Source organism: Mandrillus leucophaeus, unplaced genomic scaffold (genome assembly GCF_000951045.1).
Source record: "Mandrillus leucophaeus isolate KB7577 unplaced genomic scaffold, Mleu.le_1.0 Scaffold765, whole genome shotgun sequence".
NCBI lineage: Eukaryota > Metazoa > Chordata > Mammalia > Primates > Cercopithecidae > Mandrillus > Mandrillus leucophaeus.
In genome coordinates, this window is record NW_012108308.1 from 861,051 (window position 1) to 882,053 (window position 21,003).

The window sequence follows — 21,003 nt, forward strand, 5'->3', positions numbered from 1 at the left end:
TGAGCCACTGCTTTGCCCTGGTTTCCAGCGACAGGTTCCGGCCTCCTTGGTCCCATGCTTGGAGCAGGAATGTAGAAGCTGCTGCACCTAGGCTCCAAGGGGCAGGGGTGAGACCAGAGCACCTGCCTGAGCAAGTAGGTGTGGACCAACAGACTGCCCCCAACAAAGGGGCCTATAATGCAATAACAGTTTATTTGAGGGCTACCTTCTTAGCCCTCTCAATCTTTAAAATACAAAAAAATAGACTTTATTCTCTTAAAAATACATTCCATTCAGTATGTTCTGAGCTGGGAAGCAGCAGGAAAATAGGGCCCCTTTCTCCTATGATCTTGGTTGTAAGGTTTTGAGGAGAACCCTGTTCCCCACTCGGGGTATTCAAAACATAATCCCTAAAAGCAGCTCTTTCCAAAGCAGTCTTGTCAGAGAAATAACAAAACCTCCTAACAAGGTAGCCAGGGACCCAGCCTCTGGATCCCCGTTCCTTTATTGGGAAGTGGTAGCACTTGGCACTGACCCACTAAATATAAAGAACTAAAACTGCCCCAGGACGACAAGTCCAAGAACACTATAGCGCCCCCCACATCCCGAACACTCCAACGAGAGGGGGTTATTTATGTGCAAGCTTGCCTGCAGCTGAGGGTGAGGTGGCATCCTTGGCCCCACTGCAGATCCCTTTAACCCACACTGTGACTCTTTCATTGCCACCCAAAAGCAAAAAAACCGCCACCGCTTATTTATCCACCTCCAGCTTTCTCTGGTTTCGTGTCAGAGTGGCAAAAAAACAGCAGCAGGTGGAAGAGATCAGCTGCTGGTACTAAGCCAGCTCCACTCCCTCCAACCAAGCAGCTCTATTGCCAGGTCCCCCAACTCACTAGGAACCCTCCAACAACCATACACCTGCCAGTAAAATTTAAGAGCCAAGCTATGGAAGAAACTTGTCGTAAAAGTGGGTTTGCTGACTGGGGGCAGTGAGACTATTTGGCTTGATTAAACAACTATCCAACTACAGGTCTCCCCTCTACTTGGAGGCTTCCTCCAGGACCCCTGACGATGAGGCCTGGGTCCAAACAGTTACACCTCAGTTGCTTTCCAGAAACATGCCTCCCAACTTTGGGATCTGAGAGCCAGCCTTGCCAGCCATTTGAAGCCCAGAGAAACTGAGCCTCCAGCCTTTACTTGCTATTACTACGTTATTTTCTGCAATGCTGAGGACATTAAAAAATAAAATCTATCTAGAAAGTGTGCAGATTAAAGAAACAAAATATCCTGAAATAACTGTTACAATCAAATCCTATTGCACTCAGATTTCAAGATGACAGCCCCAGCAAAAGGGCTTCACAGCTGTCCCTCTTCCACAGGACATTTTGAGTAGCAGCAGATGTTGGTGCTGCTGAAATGTGGAAAGATCCAGACTTTGGCACCAGGAGCTATATAGCACCAGAATCCAGGGCTCCAACACCCAAACACAAGAATTATTGGCGAGATCTTTTTAAGCATGGCTTGGCGCCCTTCTGTTTCCATCAGCAGAGAAGAGCCACAGACTTAGTTTCCTATACCTTCAGTTGACCACCACGGAGGTTGATTTCCTTTGAACTCTCAAGGTTGCCAACCAGTGAAGGAGAATAGCAGGGAGGCCGCAAGTGAGGGACGGCAGCCTTGAGTGAGCTAGTTTCTGGCCAGTGAGCCAGGAGAAGCAGCAGGAAGAGATCCTGGAAATAGCATCTTGAGCATTAGAGGTGGGGATGTGGAGAGGAAAGGCAGGCCACATGACAATGCCTTTAGATTGACAACTCTAGGAAACAAGTATGAGCAATAGATTCCTGTCCCTGAAAGTAAGGTAGGTGCTCCCCAAGCCGCCTCACTGCCAAATCTGATGCAGACAAGGGCAGGATGAACACTGATTCCCATGCTGAGTGAAGGCAGGGAAGACCAATTCCTCTGGAGGAAATCTTGAGTCTTCCTCTTGCCAGAAGATTCATAGGAGATGCACAGGAATAGGAGATACACAGACTTGGGTACTTTCCATAACATCTAGACTCCTAGAAAGCCAGGAGATACTGTGTGGCACTGGACAAGGCTGATGCCACAAAAAGCCTCAGAGACCATCCGATCTAATCCCTTCACTTTGCAGACTGGGAAACAGGCCCAGGGAGCTTCTCTGAGCTCATCCCCATGAGATTAAAACATGAGGAAACTAAAAAACAAGGCCCAGAAAAACAATTGAGGGCAGGGGGGAAGAACCCAAATGGATGATACCTTCCAAAAGCAAAAATCATCCCATACTATTATACTATTTACCTGAGAACAGGTAAATCATCCCATACTATTACAGATGGTGAAAACAGGAGAACCTCAGAATACCAGATTTGGTGCCCTTAGAGATCATCCATTTCAAAGAACTCATTTTACAGACAGGGAAACTGAGGCTCCAAGGCGGCAATGACTCACCCAAGGTCACACAGCAAGGAAGTAAAGCCATGGGGAAACAAATACAGCTTACCAGACTGCTAGTTTAACATTGTCTCATTCTGAGGGCAATCGTGTCTGCTTCATAAAGGTAGCCTTTGAAAGAGGATCCCTTCTTTGAATTGAAAGAATGCTAAAGAAAAAGCAGTGCCAAGAATATACAATTCTTTTAAACTTCCCCATATGACTGGTATAAGGAACCTAACCAATTTATTTACGTGGCTTTCTGAAAGGTTTGCTGCATTTTGAACTACATAAACCTGAGGCCCTCAATGGGTATGTACGTATCACCTCTCCTCCAACGAAGTCATCATGATAGTCGACTTGCAGAAATCCGGGGCCCACTTCTGTAGGAATGCATCAGCTTGGTAAAGTGCGATGCCTCCTCCACGGGGGACAGAGGAGGAGGAACAGGAGGGAGTAGTCTCATAGTCCATGCCTCTCATGGAGCTATTGCTTGTGGAGTGACTAAAGGTGAGTCACTTCGGGTCTGCTTTCCCCCGTGCTGGGCACTTCCTAGAAGGCAGAGGATGCTGGGTCAGGCCCAGCTTAGCCTAGGGATTTTCCCAAGGTGGAAACAATGAAGAGAGAGCAGGCGATGCCAGCAGCATTACTGGTGCTCGGGAAACAAGATGCATGAGGCTTGCACCTCCAGGTGCCTTTGAAGGTGAGCAGAGAGAGCTGGGGTTGGGGAGCGATGATGTCATTCCAATGGGTATCCGCATGGGTATCTGCATGCTCTGCTTCCAGGAGACTGGTCAGCCAGGGACCAGGTCAAACTTCAACCTAAAGGGTAGTCTCAATCCTTCAGAGGCAGCACAGACCCCTTTCTGCTTTAAAAGGCTGCGGAAAAGAACTCCAGGGAGAAAGAAATGAAAGCCCCCTAGACGGAGCTGATGGCTGGTAAACCTTACGGGGTACTTGAGCCCACTGGGCAAATGAGGAATGAAGTGGATATAGTGAGACTGAGAAATCAGAACATTAACCACACAGACAGGGGCTGTCTTAGGATCCAGAAACAACCCACCAAGGAGCCGAGAAGAACTTTTGACTCCTGTGGTGTGGTGGGGACTTTATCTTCCCCCGTTTGGGGGCCAGAATGGTCCAACTACTTGGTTGACAGGGACAAGGAGAGAGAGAGGACTCGTGCATTGGGGAAGGTTGGGCCTGGGTGACTGTCCAGCGTGTAGTCTCTGATTCCCTCTGGCCAAATGGCAAAAATTACCTGAGCCACAGCCCAGCTCTACCAGAGTTTCCCAGCCAAGGCTTGTGTCTTGCCTGGTTAACTGGCCTTGGATCCTTCATGGGGCAGGACAGTGGAGAGCTAAGAAGCAGGAGCAGAGGGCAGACAGCAGACACCCAGCGGGTTCAGTTCTCCTCAGCACAGGGCCTGGTTGGCCGTAATTGTTCCTCGGCCCGTACTCGCCCAGGCTCTGGCAGCCCCTGTTTCCCAGGCAGTTCAGACGGATCCAGGGAGTTGTGCAGTTGCCTGTAGACACTGAGTGTACAGTCTTCCCCTTCTTCCTCCTGTGCCAATAGATAATAAAAGTGCACTGTGGAGATCAGTAAAGTGAGGAACAAGACACCCTCACCTGCTACCACAATGGGTCCCTTCCAACCTAGCAGAGGCAGATATAGCCCAGACAGGCCATAAGTTAACTGCAAAGATATGCTTTTGCCTGAGTACGGGCCAATATGTAAGTTCCTTGGAAATCGGGTAGACCGGGAACTCCAAGCTGCTAGGAACCATCAGGGTAGGCTAGGAGGAGGCTCACAACAGAACAGGAGCCTTACAGAGGACAGAGCCTGGAATAGATGCACGGGACTGGTACCCCTGAGGAGGGGCCAGCAGTCTGAGTTCTGCACATGCATGCAGGCTGCATGATTCTGGGGATGAGACCCATCCACATCCTTGGTGGGGAGCTGAAGAGAGGTCCGGACAGCTCTCTTCCTCCTTCCCACATACAAACTACCAGAAAGCTCACATGCCCGTCTCTCATCCTTTATCTCTCCTCTTAAATGTCCAAAGCTTCTGGGGCCCAAATAGCTGTCTTTCTCCCTATTCCTAGAATTCTACCTTTTTTTTGAGATGACGTCTCGCACTGTCTCCCAGGCTGGAGTGCAATGGCACAGTCTCAGTTCACTGCAACCTCTGCCTCCCGGTTCAAGCGATTCTCCTGCCTCAGCCTCCCAAGTAGCTTGGATTACAAGCACGCACCACCACACCTGGTTTCTTTTGTTTGTTTGTTTTTGAGACGTCGTTTCGCTCTTGTTGCCCAGGCTGGAGTGCAATGGCGCGATCTCGGCTCACTGCAACCTCCACCTCCCGGGTTCAAGTAATTCTCCTGCCTCAGCCACTCCCGGGTTCAAGTAATTCTCCTGCCTCAGCCTCCTGAGTAGCTGGGATTACAGGCATGTGCCACCACACCTGGCTAATTTTGTATTTTTAGTACAGATGGGGTATCACTATATTGGCCAGGCTAGCCTTGAACTCCTGACCTTGTGATCTACCCACCTCGGCCTCCCAAAGTGCTGAGATTACAGGTGTAAGCCACCATGCCTGGCCAGAATTCTATCTTTTTAATGTTTTCCTTGGTTCTCCCAAGCAAATGCAGATCAAAGAATAACATAGGCATGAGTTAGAAAGGTTAGCAGAGTAGAAAGAACATTGGATTTAGAGACAGGAATCTTGGATTCAAGTCTTAGCTCTTCCAGTAATTAAGCTGGGTAACCTTGGGTAAGATATTTTGTGTTTCTGACCCTTAGCTTCTATATCTGAAAAATGGGGATAGTATCTGCCCCCAGGCAGATATTCAAGGGACTGAATGACACAGTGGGTAGTGAAGTACTTTTGTCCAGTGTTAAGTACCCTGTAAAGAGTCACAGGCTTTTCAAGTTAATAGTCATCTGCTTTTTGTAAAAGAAGGGAGCACTGTGTCCAGGTCCAAACAGTTTTTCATCATCACGGGTTTCTAACTGAAAAGACACTCCCAAGGGCTTCTCCAGATGCTGTTCTGACACTCTGACCCTCACACTCACGTAAGGCAGGTGGTTCTGGATTTATCAAAGCTGTAATGAGCCATACTGAACCAGCCCTGCCCTCAGACTGATGATATGAGACAGACAGCTGTCTGGGGGGGTCAAAAGAAAGTGTCATTTGGAATTGGGTATAAGCTTATCTAAAATAGGCCCAGTGTAAGCCCCGGCTCTCCTCATCCCTGAGAGGCCAGCAGCCTGTGAAGATCTGCTAACTGAGGCAGCCGAGAACTTGCTGATCTGGCTCCCCATCGCTGTGCTCTACAGAAAGGGCACCAGGCCTCCTACTGTCGCTCAGAGCTCCCCAGCAGCTATAGCTGCTTCTTGTGCTTTTCGTGCTGCTCTGAGGTCCTACAGGGAGCTCCTTTAGCTGCTCCGGCAAACCAAGCGAAGAGAAGACATACTTCCTTTTTGTGTCGCCTTCATATGTGAGAGCAAAATGAAGACAACAAATTGGAAAAAGGATTTTGAAAAGTCATGCTGCTAAAAACCTTCTTTAGGAGAAAGGTCAAACCCACCTGATTTTTCAACAGTTCTTTAAGGAACCCAGTTCTACTCAGTTCTCAGGATCCTGGGTCACACAGGCCAGAGGAGAGGGGAAAAAGGAAAAGGCAAAGAAGGAAAAGGGAGAGAGAAAAGAGAGAGGGCAGAGAGGCTGGAACTCACCATGCCTGCTGAGTGGTTCCAGGCTGCGACAGTGATGGTGTCTCCTACCCGATTCCGACGGGTAAGCACCTCTGACACAGTGAGGCTACTTTGGGTCCTTCTGGAGGAGGGCTCAGGGGCATCCCCTGAACTTAGTCCTACCCTTCGAGTGCCCTGCTCAAAAAGGTAGGCCCTGGGCTGTTCAAGTTCTGAGAAGTCTGTGGAAGACCTCTGGGTGTAGGCATTGGTATTGGCAGATTCCATGTTTTTACCTATTCGAGTTGGGGGGTCTTCTAAAGATTTCAAGTCTCGCCTACTCTTCCAGGCATTCCGCACAGTAACATGTCTGGCATCTGAGGAGCCCACTTCTGAAGGGGCACTATGGCTTTTCCACCTGATTGTCTCCGCTGGAGGTGCATGGCTATTCCTCTCCACAGGATCCGATGGCTTGATTATAATGCTGCTCCGAGACACCACTGTTTCTGGCCTGTTCTTCAGGGGCCCATCTGCCATTCTCTCCGCTTCTGCAAGCTGCAGGGTGATGTCATGTTTGTGAATGGAGAGCTCAAAAGGGGAGCTGACATGGTTGCTAAATGATGTGAGCTCTGCCGGCCCCACCTGGATATTGCTGGTGGATGTGTGCCTCTCCCTCAGGGCCTCACCCAGAGCAGCTCTGGGGCTGCTGCTGTCAGAGGGATAGATAGTAATGCTACTTGTCACTTTGTTTGGCCCTGGTTTGGAGACAGGTTTCTGTTTCTCCAACGTAGTCTCTGTTCCAGATCCTCCCATGATTTTTTTCACATCCTTATCAACAATAACAGGTTTGATGATGGCTCTAGACCGCAACGCCTCTCTGGGGCTAAAGGGCCTTTGGCTTTTTACCCCAGCACCATTGGTATCTGGGAGCTCCATGGCATTGGTGGAGGCTCTGACAGATTTCACAGATTCATTCCCTATTCCAGCATCTTTATCATTCTCAAACAGGGAGGTTCTAGGTACCCCTCGGGCTTTGGCCTTTTCTCTAGAGTTAGGCTGTGGTTTGGGCTCGGGCTCTGGAGTGATGGTTGTATTTACCAACTTGGCAGTAACAAGAGATGCTATGTCCAAGTCATCATCTGAGTCTGGCTTCTCTCTGCCACTGGATTTGATGACTCGACACCTCAAGGCTTCATGCTGACTGCTGTCTTCCATCACAACTGCTGCAGGTTGATCAACCCCTTCTCTATGTGAGGTTGAAAATCCCTGAAGGATGTTCTCTTGGCTTCTAGAGCTATAAGGATACTTTGATAAAACAGGAGCCTTGGAATTTGAGGAACTGGTATTGGCCTCAAGGCCATTGGCAGCCTTTTTGCCTTTAGAGAACCCTTCTGAGGAGGATCTTCGAGATGAGGCCAGAGTTCCAATGGCCTTAGAACAGCCAGAGTTTGCAGCGTGAGTTACTTGACTTCCATTGCCAGGCACATGTCCCCTCTTGCCAAAGACAGACTCAGAGGAGGTGTCAGAAGCCTTGTCAGCTCTACCCAATGTGTCACTGGGAACAGATCCGTGGGTGGTGTCACTAAACGTTCGTGTTGTCTTCTCCACTTTTCCCTTCAGTCCACTCTCGGTGCCCGGCTTGGGAGTCCCCTTCCACGCTTTACTGTGCTCCTGAGCAGCTGGGGGGTAGCGACTCAGCACTGAGGGCTGCTCCCTAGACTTCTTCCCTTCGCTCTGGGAGGATCCGGGTGCAAATCGGTCTTCAGTTTTCTTTGTCTCCTGAGTTCCACTGTCTGTACTCGCCCCCATGTGAGAAGCTTTTGCTGCCCTCCTGTTGGCGAAACTGGGAGAAGAAACCTGCCTGTTGCTCAGAGAACAGTTTTCATTGTTGAGAGCAAACTCCCTGTTCCGGAGTCGTTCCCGCTTATGCTGAGGAGACAGTTCCCGTGCTGTGTGCCTGGACGCAGGAGCCTCACTTCCGTGGCCTCTAAACTTAGTCCTCTCATGTCTGCCTTTGCTGGACAGGAAAGCATCTTCCCCTTCTACCTCCCCATTTTCTAACTCTTTCTGTTTCTTGATTTGTAGCTTTATCTCCTCCAGTTGGCTGGCTAATAATTTGTTTTTATTTTGCTCACTTAGGTAATTATCCTGAAGGTCATTATTTTTGGCTTTCATTTTCTTAAGCTCTTCTTCCAACGATTCAAAGTGTTTGATTTGTGTTTTAAGTTTCTCAATCTCCTGGTTAAGGTCTTTGACTTTGTTGTCTTCCTGATTGCGGTTCTTTTCATTTTCTGATTTGTTTCTTGTTTCATTCTCTGCCTGCTTTAGGTAGTCCAGAGTACCCTTCCTTCTTGATTCTTTGGACGGCAGTGTAGAAGAGATGCCATCCTCAATCCGAAGGTCATTTCTTTCCAGATTAGAAGCATTCCTTGTATAATCTCGGTTCATTTTTTTGTTCTGCTCTAGTTTTTGAGTGAGTTCTTTTATCAATTTCTCATTTTCTTTCTCCTTTTCATTCAAGTATTTTCTCTCACTTACAAAGCTCAGAGTTAATGATTTCAGCTTTTCTAACTCTGACGCTAAACTCTGCTCAGTTTTATCCAAGCGGTCCTCAGAAGATTCTAGTTCTTTCACTTTGACTCTGAGCATTTCTAGCTCAGAGGAGATTTTCTTGGTCAGATTTCTCTCCTCATTCAGGCTCAAACACAGCTGGGTACAGTCATTCTTACTCCTGCTGAAGGCCTCTTCCAGCTTCTCTAATTCAGCCATTCGTTTCTGAAGCCGCTCAATCTCAGATTTCAGCTCCCGGGTGAGGTTTTCTTCCTCTTCAAGTTTCTCCTTCATCAGACGACACAGATCCTCTGCTCTCTTAATCTCCTCGTCTTTGCCTTCAATTCTCAGCACCCGCTGGCGCAGCACTTCAATCTCCGCCAACATGCTGGAGTTGCTACCTTCTGCCTGAATCACCTTGTCCTGGAGATCCAGGAGCTCATCCTCTGCTTTCTGGAGGTTTTTTGTGGCTTCCTCCAACTCATCAAGGCGGCGGCTTAGACTCTGTAGCTTAAATCGCAAGTGGCGGCTGGAGGCCGTCTCCTTGTAGCTTGTAAATTCAGCCATGTCTACTGCCAGCCAATGTGGACTCCTAGAGGCATCCAACTCCACTCAAGGGGATGAGAAATGGTTACCTTTCTCTTGGCAACCACAATCTTCTTTGACAGCTGGAGACCATCATCAATCTATGGAAGCAAAGTAGAAAGCACATCAGTCAGCAAATGTAAAACCTGCATGTTAGCTCCCAGTTCTAGAAAAGAGCTCCTATCTGTTCCTGGTGCCTGGATCATAGGAGGGGCTCAAACTCGTTGAATGAATGACAAATAAACCTGCAAGAAAACACTGGTTCTTTATGGCCGATATTGAGTTGATACCTCGTTTCGCCCTAATAAAGAATGTCACCAGTGGCAGCATGGCAAAAAGACGTATAAGAAGCCTCAATTCTCATGGCAGGGTATAGTAACATCATTACCACCTGCAACCTGCATAATCTCAGGAGAGTCATTAACAATGTAAACTGAGCCTCAGTTTTACTTAGTGGTAAAATGGGCATAATGATGTCTACCATATTTCTCCCCAGTGTTGTTCTGAGATAATATGTGGAAGATCTTGGTAACAAAGCAATAAACAAACCTAAGATTATTAAAAAAAAAAAAAAAAAAAAAAAATTATCTCTTATGAGCTATTGTGACTTAAAAGTGATACAAATTAACCCATCTGCCTTGCTATAAATGGTGAGCTTCACAATATACTAAAGCAATCTCTCCACGCCCGTTTTCAACATCTCTTCTCCCAAAAGTGTATTTGTAAGTGGAATTCAGGTGTGAGTTGGCCCGACCCAGGCAACAGGCAGCTTCTACAAAATGTATCCTTTGGCACTGTAAGACAAATGTCCCAGATGTTAAGGTTGATATGAAGACTGGTTTGTTTCTTTGAAAGCCATTTCACTAGGGATATATACCAAACATATAATAATACCCCAAGGAAAGAGAGAAAGGGGAAAGTTTAGTTTTTTTATGTAATTTTCTCATTTTTAAAACAGGAGAATGGATTAATAAAGGTATTTTAAACAGCCTTCATAAACAATAAGTCCTACGAAATTAAAAGGCAGACAAGACTTCCACTTCCACCACTATGGCAAACCAGATAGACTGGAAAACCTCTAATACTATAAAACAGCTAAAAATACTGAATAAAATGTAACAATCACTTAAAATGTGTAGTTGATCACACAGAAAGTAAGTGACATTCCAGCTAAAACCAGAAGAAAAGAAGACTAAATGAAAAAGAATAGTAAGTTTAAACTACCACTGAGCTGTCCTTATTAGTGTCTTGCTGATCTCCAGAACCAAGGAGTCTGGGTTCTAACAATCATGCAGGTATAAGAGACAAGAGTCTGGGCCCCATAGAGGTGGTAAGTTGAAAATGAGACTTCAGTCCCCAATCTAAAGCAAGGACTATTGGAGAACTACAGCTTCAGGATAACTAGTGAAAAAAGTTACCTCCCTGATACAGGGAGATAACAGGACCTGGGCTCCATTAGGAGTTAAAGGAGGATTATCCCTAGAGAATTTGTCATCTTAGACCTGCTCTCACTTGAATTCAGAGTTCAAATTTATACCACCTGAGTGGTCCAGAACCTATCTGTTCTGAGAAACTAGCATAAAATGGCCATCAGCCTAGTAATATCCCTGGGAAACCTAGCTGAGCAAACAAAAGTACTCTGAAGGGAGCTCCTCTCTACAGAGGTCACACAGGATTCCCACAGATTAAAGTCCAGCTGAACCCAAGCTTATAACTAAAAATTACAAAACACATAAAGATCCATCTTTTACTATAACTGGGCAGAGCAAGTTTATACCAAAAAGAACCAAAGTTACTAAGATTATTGGCTAGAAACCATACATAAGTACATTCCAATGTTTAAAGTCATAAAAGAAGGAATGAAAAAACAGGAGAAAGGAACAAAGTGCTATCAACAAAGATCAGAAAATCTGAAAATTAACCACATACAACAGCTACAAATAGAAAAGAGAAATGGCATATTAGAGGCAAAGGAAGATATTAAAAAATAGTGATCAAGAGAGATATGAAATTACAAAAAGCAGCACAGAGTTAAAAAGATGGAAAAGGTAAAAGAGAGGTTAACAGACAGGGGAAATATAAATTAAAAAGGTCCAAAACAAGGAAGTTTAACAGGCAGCCCAAAAGGATAGAATACAGAATGGGGAACAGGCAATATCTGAAGAGCCAGCAGGTAAGAATTTTCAAGAGTTGATTAAAGATATGGAACCTCACATTCAGGAAGCAATGTCCCAACAGGAGAAAACTAAATCTGCACCTAGACACATCATAAGGATACGGAAGAACATACCACAAACAGAAAATCTTTAAAAAGCAAAAAGAAAAAAAAGACCATTGTCTCAGTCCATTTGTACTGCTGTAACAAAATACCTGAGGTAGTAATTTATCAGAACAGAAATTGGTCAGGTGCAGTGGCTCACGCCTGTAATCCCAGCACTTCAGGAGGCCAAGGCAGGAGGATCACTTGAGGTCAGGAGTTCAAGACCAGCCTGACCAACATGATGAAACCCCGTCTCTACTAAAAATACAAAAATTAGCCGGGTGTGGTGGCGCACACCTATAATCCCAGCTACTCGGGAGGCTGAGGCAGGGTAATTGCTTGAACCCGCTGGATGGAGGTCGCAGTGAGCTGAGATCGTGCCACTGCACTCCAGCCTGGTCAACAGGGCAAGACTCCATCTCCAAAAAGAATAGAAATGTATTTCCTCACAGTTCTGGAGCCTGGGAATGTAAGATCAAGGCACCAGCAGGTTTGGTGTCTGCTGAGGGCTCAGTCTCTGCTTCCAAGATGACATCTAGAATGCTGTTTCCTCACAGGGAAGAAGGAATGGAACGAAAACGGTTGAACTCGCTCCCTCAGACCCTTTTTTAAAGGTGCTGATCCCTAATATTACCTCCTTAAAGGTCCTACCTCTTAAAGTTGTTGCACTGGGGGTTAAGTTTCAACACGAATTTTGGAGGAAGCAAAAACATCCCAAACACAAAAACAATCTATAATAACAACTGAACCACTTCTCAGCAGAAACTTTTAAGTAGGTGGCAAGTAGAATGGACTATAGGGGATATGGGTGGGAGCAGGAAGACCAAATAGGAGGCTATTGTAGTAATCCAACCAAAACACAGTTATGGCCTAGATCAGGATGGTGACAATACACGCGTTCCAAGAGCACATGACCAAGACAGTTGAGAAATGGTCAGAATTCTGGCTGTAGGAAGGTACGACCAAAGGATCTGCTCTTAGACTACATGTTAAGCATGAAGCAAAGAAAGGAATTAAGAAGCCGGGTGCAATGACTCATATCTATAATCCCAGCACTTTGAGAAGCTGAGGTGGAGTTCAAGACCAGCCTGGGCACAACACAGTAAGATCCCGTCTCTATAAAAAGGTAAAATAAGATAAAATTAGAAAGTGCAGTGGCATACACCTGTAGTCCCAGCTATTTGGTAGACTGAGGCAAGAAGACTGCTTGAGCCCAGGAGTTTAAGGTTTCAGTGAGCTATGACTGTGCCACTATACTCCAGCCAGGGTGACAGAGCAAGACCCTATCTCTAAATAAATAAGCAGATAGATAGGTAGGTAGGTAGGTAGATAGATAGGAATTAAGGTAGACTCTAAGGTGGCTGGGCTGAATTTGTAGACGGACAGCATTATCATCAATTCAAATGGAGATGACCGCACATGGAGCAGTCTGAGAAGGAAGATGAAGACTTTCATTTGGGACATGTGTATGAGATGTGTATAAGATGTGTAAGGGCCTACTTGAAATTCCTGGTAACGATTTAAAGTGAAACCAATCAACAAAGTTCTATCTTTTTCTCCAGTCTTGTTCAGCTGGTTGAACAGACGAAAGAATAGAGAAACCAGAGTTGGACTGAACCAGGTCGAAGCACTGCATAACAAAGCAAGAGAAGGACAGGAGAGCAGAGGATGTGTGTGAGGGACTTTAAATTCACTCTGTATAGAAGGAGGTGACGAATAGTGAAAATATAATAGAAACTAATGAATTGAAGGGGACTTGAAGGCTTATTGGAGTAAGGGTACCAGGTACCAGAGGAAATTAAGCCTGAAATATAGAAGACAGAAATCAGAGAGGGACTTCAAGGAATTGAAATCATGGAGGGACTGTAGTTATTGATAATGTCAAAAACGAAGTATAATTATAGGAATCCTGCGGGGAAGTAGGGAGAAGTAGAAAACAAGATCATTGGAAGAGAGAAATAATTGAGAGGTAAAGGTGTTACAAGGGTCACCAGCATGTAAGCACCACAAATTAACAGGAATAATGCTGGAAAGAGTGACGTTAAGACAGAATCTGAAGTTGTTGAGAAGGTAGGGGCAATGACTCAGGGCATCAATAGATGACAGCAACAACAGGGTATTAGGTGATGTTGTCCAGTAAGATTGCATTTAAAACTCACGGATAAGAGTGAAGAAACAGTCTGAGACATAAGAGAAAAACAGCCACCACTGTAGAGGGAAGAAATGACTCCAACAATGATCCTATGAGAAAGCTCAGGGCAAAAGAAAAACAACTGAAATTGGGCCTGGCGGAGACGCCAAATGCCAATTCTCTCCAAGCCTGATTCTTCTAATGGCTGCACTATAATCCTAGAGCCACCAGATGGGGCTCAAGCTCAGCTCCTCAAAAACACCAATGCTTGAAGCTGTTGAAAAGACCAAGCCTCCCCCTTCCATTCAGGTCTTGCCCATCCGATTACAGCTCCCTGTCCATCACTCGGTTTTTCTGGGTACATCTTTCTCTGTCCTCTCATCTTTGCCTCTTTTGGTCCCCCTTCTCCTTTCCCCAGCCTACCTGCTTCCTCATTCTCAAAAACATAGAGGGAAAAAACCTTCTATGTTTATGTTTTTAGAAGGAAACCTTTTCCCTTTTAAAAACTTGCCTTTGGCCTTCTGCCCAGTGGTACAATTAAAACCTTGTCAACTTATACACAGTGTTGGTTTGGGGGGACTTAACTAAGTTTAGACCACATACCAATTTTAAATGAGTGTATGATACAAAGGATCTGTGTTCCCATCATAGTCACTGGAAGACAAATGATATATGATGCATCTATAAAGTGCTTTAAAACAGCATATCGTCATAAATACGCTTAAACCATTAAATTGTATATTTTAAAGAGATAAACTTCACGATACATAAAGCATATCTCAATAAAGCTGTTAAAGAAAACCCAGCTTATCCTCAAACTGTAGCATTCTCTCAGCACATCTTATTTATACTAGCTTATACTATAGTTTTCACAATCTCTTTTTCAAAAGAAGGAAACGTTAAACTTTAGTATAGCCCCATCTATAAATTATCATAATTCTGAATTAGGAGAGTCTGGGAATTATACCACTGTTTTATTTATTTGGCGTTTAGTGCCAATTTTGTATGTTCTATTCAAGACTCTGGATGATATCAACCAACCAGTACAGGCAATGAAAAAGCTAAACCCAGTAAATATGCAGCAGATACTTACTGGACACATACAGAGAAAGCAGGTATTACACATCACTACTTAAAACCCTCTAAAGGTCCTGGCTACTGTTAGGATAGTCCAAATTCCCCATGATGGCACCCAAAGCCCTTCATGATCTGGCCCCACCAGCCTCTTCATCTACATCCTCGCCCTCCCTCTTCCCTCTGGGCCCTCACTAGTTTGATTCCTTCTCATTTCTTCAGATCCCATCTTAGACAAGGCATCCTTCTGGAAAATTCTGGAGTGCCTTCTTCAAACCCCAGGCCAGAATCAGGGCCTCTCTTTTTCGATTTCACAGTCTGCTGTATGGTTCCCACCACAGAACCTATCACACTCTATTGAAGCTTTATTTACTCAATTCTTCTCTTCAACTTGTGTCACCACTATATTCTCAGTACCCAGCAGAGAGCCTAGAACACAGTGAATGCTGAAAATTCCATGAATTTGACTGATGAGTGAGTCTCCTAATTTTCAAATAGCTTGTCAGTCCCTTGGCAATGACCATTAACAGAAAACAATAAGAATGTCCATGATCTAATCATGGATTACAAAGGAGAAAACAGATGGCAAGAGTGAACAGACAGCACAGACTCTCAGGCCCCGTCGTAATGCTCTGAAGGATCTCATCCCTAGCCCTGTGCCACTTGCACAATGTCTCAACCACAATACTCTCCCCTTGACCTGCTGGGAAGTCCTTTCTTGCAGGTCTATGCAAAAAACCACAGCATTCACAGGATGTCCAGCTCCAGTTATTGGACCAAGTGTTGGAGAAGTAGTAGAAAACATTTCTGGATCTTCCTCCACTCCTCAGAATGAGATTTCAGAGTCAGAAGGTAGCTAAAGATCATTTAGTCAACTGGTTTTCAAACTAGACTCAGCAAATCCCCTTGGGGTCATTTAGGGGAAAGAGGGCCGGGGAGATATTTTGAGCAGGCTGAACTCCAGGCTCTTTTCCACTTACTCAACCAAAGCAACTGATTTTAGCTTCTTACCATACTGGGCTTCCCCTATATGACTTTATTAAATAAAGAGACCTACATAGCTTTTATTTAAAATAAAATCACTTACTTCATCCAATCCCCTTAATTTAGAAACAAGGAAACGGACTCAGAAGTAAATTCTGTGCTTTCTCCAGCAGTTTAGCAAAGTCAAGGACTTCAGTCTCCTGACTATATTCAGGATTCTTCCCATTATGCAAAATCACCTCCTTATAAACTCTTAAGCATTTTTACAAAATGAGGAGTTCTGAGCACTACTCTATAAACAAACTAACAATGACAAAAGAGTATAAAGGAACAAGTAAGTACAACCACAAATAGGGCACTACTATACTACAGGCAATACTAAGTACCTTATATACATGATTTCTGCAGGAATCCCAGATCTACCATTTACTTTACATGTTCTTACATTACTCCATGGAGGTTTCCCTCAGTGTCTACACAAACACAATACGGTAATCCCTGGGCATGTAAAATGCTTAGCACAACACCTTGCACATAAGTCACAACAAACAGTACCTAGTATTCCTCTATTCAGCTTTCACAATAACCTTATGGGGCAGGGACTCTCAAATTTTCCCAAATTACACGGCTAGCAAGGATAGAGCAAATCTAGGTCCAATTCCAAAGTTTATATTCTTTTAAGAATACTATACTGTTTGGCCAAGTCACTGATTTTCTCTATGCTTTAGTTCCTCTGAAGAAATAAAAGAATATCAACTCAACTACCTTACAGCAACACTATGCAATAAAGTTAGCAAAAACACTTTGAAAAGTCCTATGCATACCTAAAGTAAGTTTCATCAGGGAGAATCCTCCTAAAAATAGTGATTCACTAAGATCATCCTTTCTCCCCAGAGTAAACAAGGAACTCGACTGAAAATGGGGTTAGGAAGTTACTTATCTCTGACCTTTTGGCCCTAAGCATAGCCAAAGTAAGAAATGCTTTGCTGCCTCCCAGATCATCCAAAAGCAAAGTAGACGCCTCTCTTCCTACTGTCTCCCTTACTCTCTGTTAAGTATGTTTATCCAGGCAAAATTCATTTATTTAGCAGACACTTGTAGAACACCCATGATGCACCCAACATTTTGCCAAGGTAAGTAGAAAACCTTACCTTTGCCTGAAGTCTTCCCTGACCATCTTACATAAGATAGCACCCACCCTTTTGCGTCCCATCTTCTATCCTGCTTTTCTTTTTTTCCTTAGCATATTGTACTATCATACATATACATCGGAAGCTCAGAAGAAGTAATTAAATGTCCCTAAGGGTGGGGTCTGAGAAGGAAATTGTTTATATTAAATCTTGGAAAATCATAGGAAGGTTTTTACAAAGGGAAGGACAGTCTCACTTTTTCATGCCAACTTCCCCTACATTAGTACCTGGCTCAGTTCTAATTCACGCTAGCAAGATACAGCGCCAACTGTCTCTCATTCAGGGCTCTTTCTATCAAAGTTCCTGAACCCAGCTCCAAGTGGCCCCATCCAGCATTTTGGAGGGTGGCTCTTCTTCCTGTCCTGGCAGATCAGGAAGGTCTGAAATAGAACATAATCAGGCCTGCCCTGCCCCTTCTCCTAACACAGCTGCCATGATTCACTTCCTGTTCCCAATAGTCATTTAAAGAGGGGTCGGCAAACTTTTTTTTTAAAGTTTGACAGTATACATGTAAGTATGCAAACTTAGTTTGAGAGTAAATATTTTAGGCTTTATAGGATCTAAGGTTTCTATTCCAGCTACTGAACCCTGACAATGTAGTGATGAAGCAACCACATACATACTGTACAGAAGTGGATGAACATTAACTATGTTTCAATTAAACTTGACTTACAAAAACAAGCAGTGGGCAGGGCATGGCAGCTCACGCCTGTAATCCCAGCACTTTGGGAGGATATGGGGGGAGGACTGCTTGAGGCCAGGAGTTCAAGGCCAGTCTTAGCAATACTGCAAGACTCTGTCTTTATTTAAATAAATTATTAAAAATTTAAAAAGCAAAAAGACAGTGGGCCTGTCTGCCAGAATTTGCCAATCTCTGATCTAAAGGATAATGGGAGCAATTTTTTTTTTTATTTTTTATTTTTTTGAGACAGGGTCTACCAGGCTGTAATGCAGTGGAGCAACCACAGCTCACTGCAGCTTCCACCTCCTAGCCTCAAGCAATCCTCCCACCTCAGTCTCCCAAGCAGCTGGGACTACAGGCACACGCCACCATGCCTGGCTAATTTTTCTTTTTTTTTTTTTTTCTTTTTTTTTGGAGAGAGGGGGTCTCTATGCTGACCAGGCTGGTCCCAAAATCCTGGGCTCAAGCCATCCTCCCACTTTGCCCTTCAAGCCTTCTAAAGTACTGGGATTACAGATGCGAGCCACTGGCCCTGGCCAAGAGCTATTTTCAAGCAGCTTCCTCCTGACCACTTGTAGTTACCTGTTTTAAAATCTTAGGCTGTCTAAGTCTCACCATCAAATTCTTGCACATTTCTATTTAATTACAGGGCTTACATTATTTTTCCCAGAATCACAAATTCATGTAATTTGGATATGCAAACTCAAGAGTTAGGAACCCAGCTAGCATATAGAGATTCTTCATGTTGGAAAGGATTTAGAGATCATCTAGTCCAACCTCCCACTCAATGCAGACGTTATCTAGCAAGTAGTCACTCAGCTTCCGTTCAAATACTTCTAATGACAGGAATGACAGTCACTTCCTCCCAAGACAACTCACTCCATCTTTGGACATCTCTAAGGTAAGATACCCTACTTATTTTTCTTCTTGGCACATTTAACCACCTGATTACTTGTAAATTTATTTACACTGATTCTTCTTACCATAAAGTAGGATGTGTGACGTCAGAAGCATAGTTTTTTGTGTTTGTAATTTTTTACTGCTGTATCCCCCGCCCCTTGAACAGTGCCTAGTACATAAAGAGTATAAAATAGTTGTTTATTGGGAAGGAGGGAGGGAGGAAGAGAGGGAGAGAGGGAAGGAGGGAGGGAGTGGACAAGCTAACAAAACAATACTGCATTTGGGGAATTTAATTCAGCGTGGCTGACACCAGAGACACAAGGGGAAGAGCAATTAACTGGTAAGGTTTGGGTGGTAGGTTTGAGGCCCCTGAAATGTTACAGCAAGTGCAGAGGCTGAGGGTGTACTGTTTGAGGAACATTCCCTTATCTCCTTTCCTTCCAAGCCCCCCCAACCCACAGCCATTCCAACAGTAAACATCTTTTTTTTTTTTTTTGAGACAGAATCTTGTTCCATCATCCAGGCTGGAGTGAAGTGGCACGATCTCAGCTCACTGCAACCTTCACTTCCTGGGTTCAAGCAATTCTCGAGAACTGCCTCAGCCTTCCGAGTAGCTGGGATTACAGGTGTGCGCCACCACATCCAGCTAATTTTTCTATTTTTACTAGAGATGGGGTTTCACTATGTTGTCAACACTGGTCTTGAACTCCTGACCTCAAGTGATCCGCCTGCCTTGGCCTCCCAAAATGCTGGGATTACAGGTGTGAACCACCACGCCTGGCCCAATGGTAAACATCTTTCAATGCATCTGTTCTCTGGGACTTCCTTTTCAAAACATCCTTCCCCACAAGAGAAATGCACCATCCTAAATTCTGTAGATGCTTCTATCACTATACCCACGATATTTAAAATATCTGTCCTTCCTCTGGGCTCTGAGAGCAGGGACTGTGTTATCTTCATTTTTCAGTCCTGGGCACTGAATACAGTGACAGGGGCAAGGTAGGAACCTTGTAAATGTTTTGTAAATAAATTAATGTAATAGTTTTATTATATTCCGTACTGGCCAAATTTACATAAAGGGGACTATTTTCAGATCTAGGCACTACATTCTAGGAAAGATGATTAGCCTTTATGCCAAAGGCTGAAATGCAAGTGCCAAAGAGATCAGGCCAATGATTTAAATGAGTTCAAGGGCCTAGAAGGACTATAGCTAAGAGGGGTTATGCCCTCCTTTTATATATAATCTCTTAAATGCAGCCAATGAATTCAGATTTTAAAAAAGAGAAAATAAAAAGAATACCACTGTATAGTCCTCCAAAACACACATGCCTGCAAGTGGAAATGGGAAGCAAATCTGCAACCTGTATTGGACAAAGGGATTAAGTAAGGGAGTAACACAATCAGAACTGCAGTTTTTTAAAAGACCATTCTAACAGGATAAACTAGGGTGCTATTGTAATAGTCAAGGCAAGAGATGGGATAAGGGCCTGAACCAGGACAGTTCAAACGGAGTAAAAGGGTGGGACGGATGAAAGATGACCTGGTCTGCCCAGTTCTCATAACGAAGTCCAAGATTGCATGAACTAATCTGGCAGCCACAGTACCAGTTTGTAGATTCATACTTGTTTTGTTTCCAAATAAACTGTTAAATCTCATTTTTAATAACCGAAATATGGGGTTTAATTGTTTTGCAGGCAATGCGATACAATGATTAAAGTTTACGAACTCTGAAGCCAGGTAGCCTAAGTTCAAACTCTGGCTTTACTAGCTACTAGCTGTGTGACCTTGGATAAGTCATTTGACTTCTCTATGCTTCAATACCTGTAAGGTTATGGTATGTGTAAATGAGTTAATGCAAGAATTGCTTAGACTAGTACCTGGTCCACAGTAAGTGTCATGTAAGTTTCAGCTTAAATAACTATTTATTATTTTTGGATTTCAACTTCTTAGTTTTAATCCCTTGACTAAATATTCTCTACACTGTCCAGCCTGCAAGCATTCACTATGTAAGTCTCATAGGCATGTCTTTTCTATATCTTCATCCAAATTGATGTTCAAAAACAAAATATAACCAAAAACAGCCCTGACAGCCCTGTAGAATGTCACTAAAAACACCTCCTATAGATTAACACCGATCTACTACAATTCCTGAGTGCAATTATTCAACAAGCTCCAAAGCCAGGTCAAATTTTTTTTTGTCTTGGGATCACATGAGAAAACATTAAATACCTAATTTTAGCACTTAAGAAACATCACCTTTGTAGCACATTCCAATCCTCCAGCAACCTAGGAATCTTTCCAAAAATGAAATGCGCTGATATATACCAAACTGCTATATGGTAATTATTTCTGGATAATGTGCTTTTTTTCTGTTTTTGCTTATGTCTATTCTCTAATATTTTTATACTGAACTTGGACCAATCATTTAAATAAAATCATGGCAAGGCTTAAAGAAAAAAAAGAATTGTTATCAGCTAGCATGATTTATTCTTAATGAATACAAGCTGGCTTCTAGGGGTCACTG

The 21,003-nt window shown here is 44.0% G+C and overlaps 1 protein-coding gene across 1 annotated transcript in view; it reads right to left on the bottom strand.

The window, feature by feature from the left end:
- Window positions 1-3,050: 3,050 nt before the first annotated feature.
- Window positions 3,051-21,003, bottom strand: part of LUZP1 (leucine zipper protein 1) — a 98,545-nt gene continuing 80,592 nt past the window's right edge. Inside the window, exons 4-5 of the mRNA XM_011966587.1 lie at window positions 6,169-9,359; window positions 3,051-3,993 (exon numbers count right to left, since the gene is read on the bottom strand). Of these exons, the coding sequence (XP_011821977.1) occupies window positions 3,835-3,993; window positions 6,169-9,240 (3,231 nt within the window). The 5' untranslated portion in view covers window positions 9,241-9,359 and the 3' untranslated portion in view covers window positions 3,051-3,834. The remainder of the gene's footprint in view (window positions 3,994-6,168; window positions 9,360-21,003) is intronic.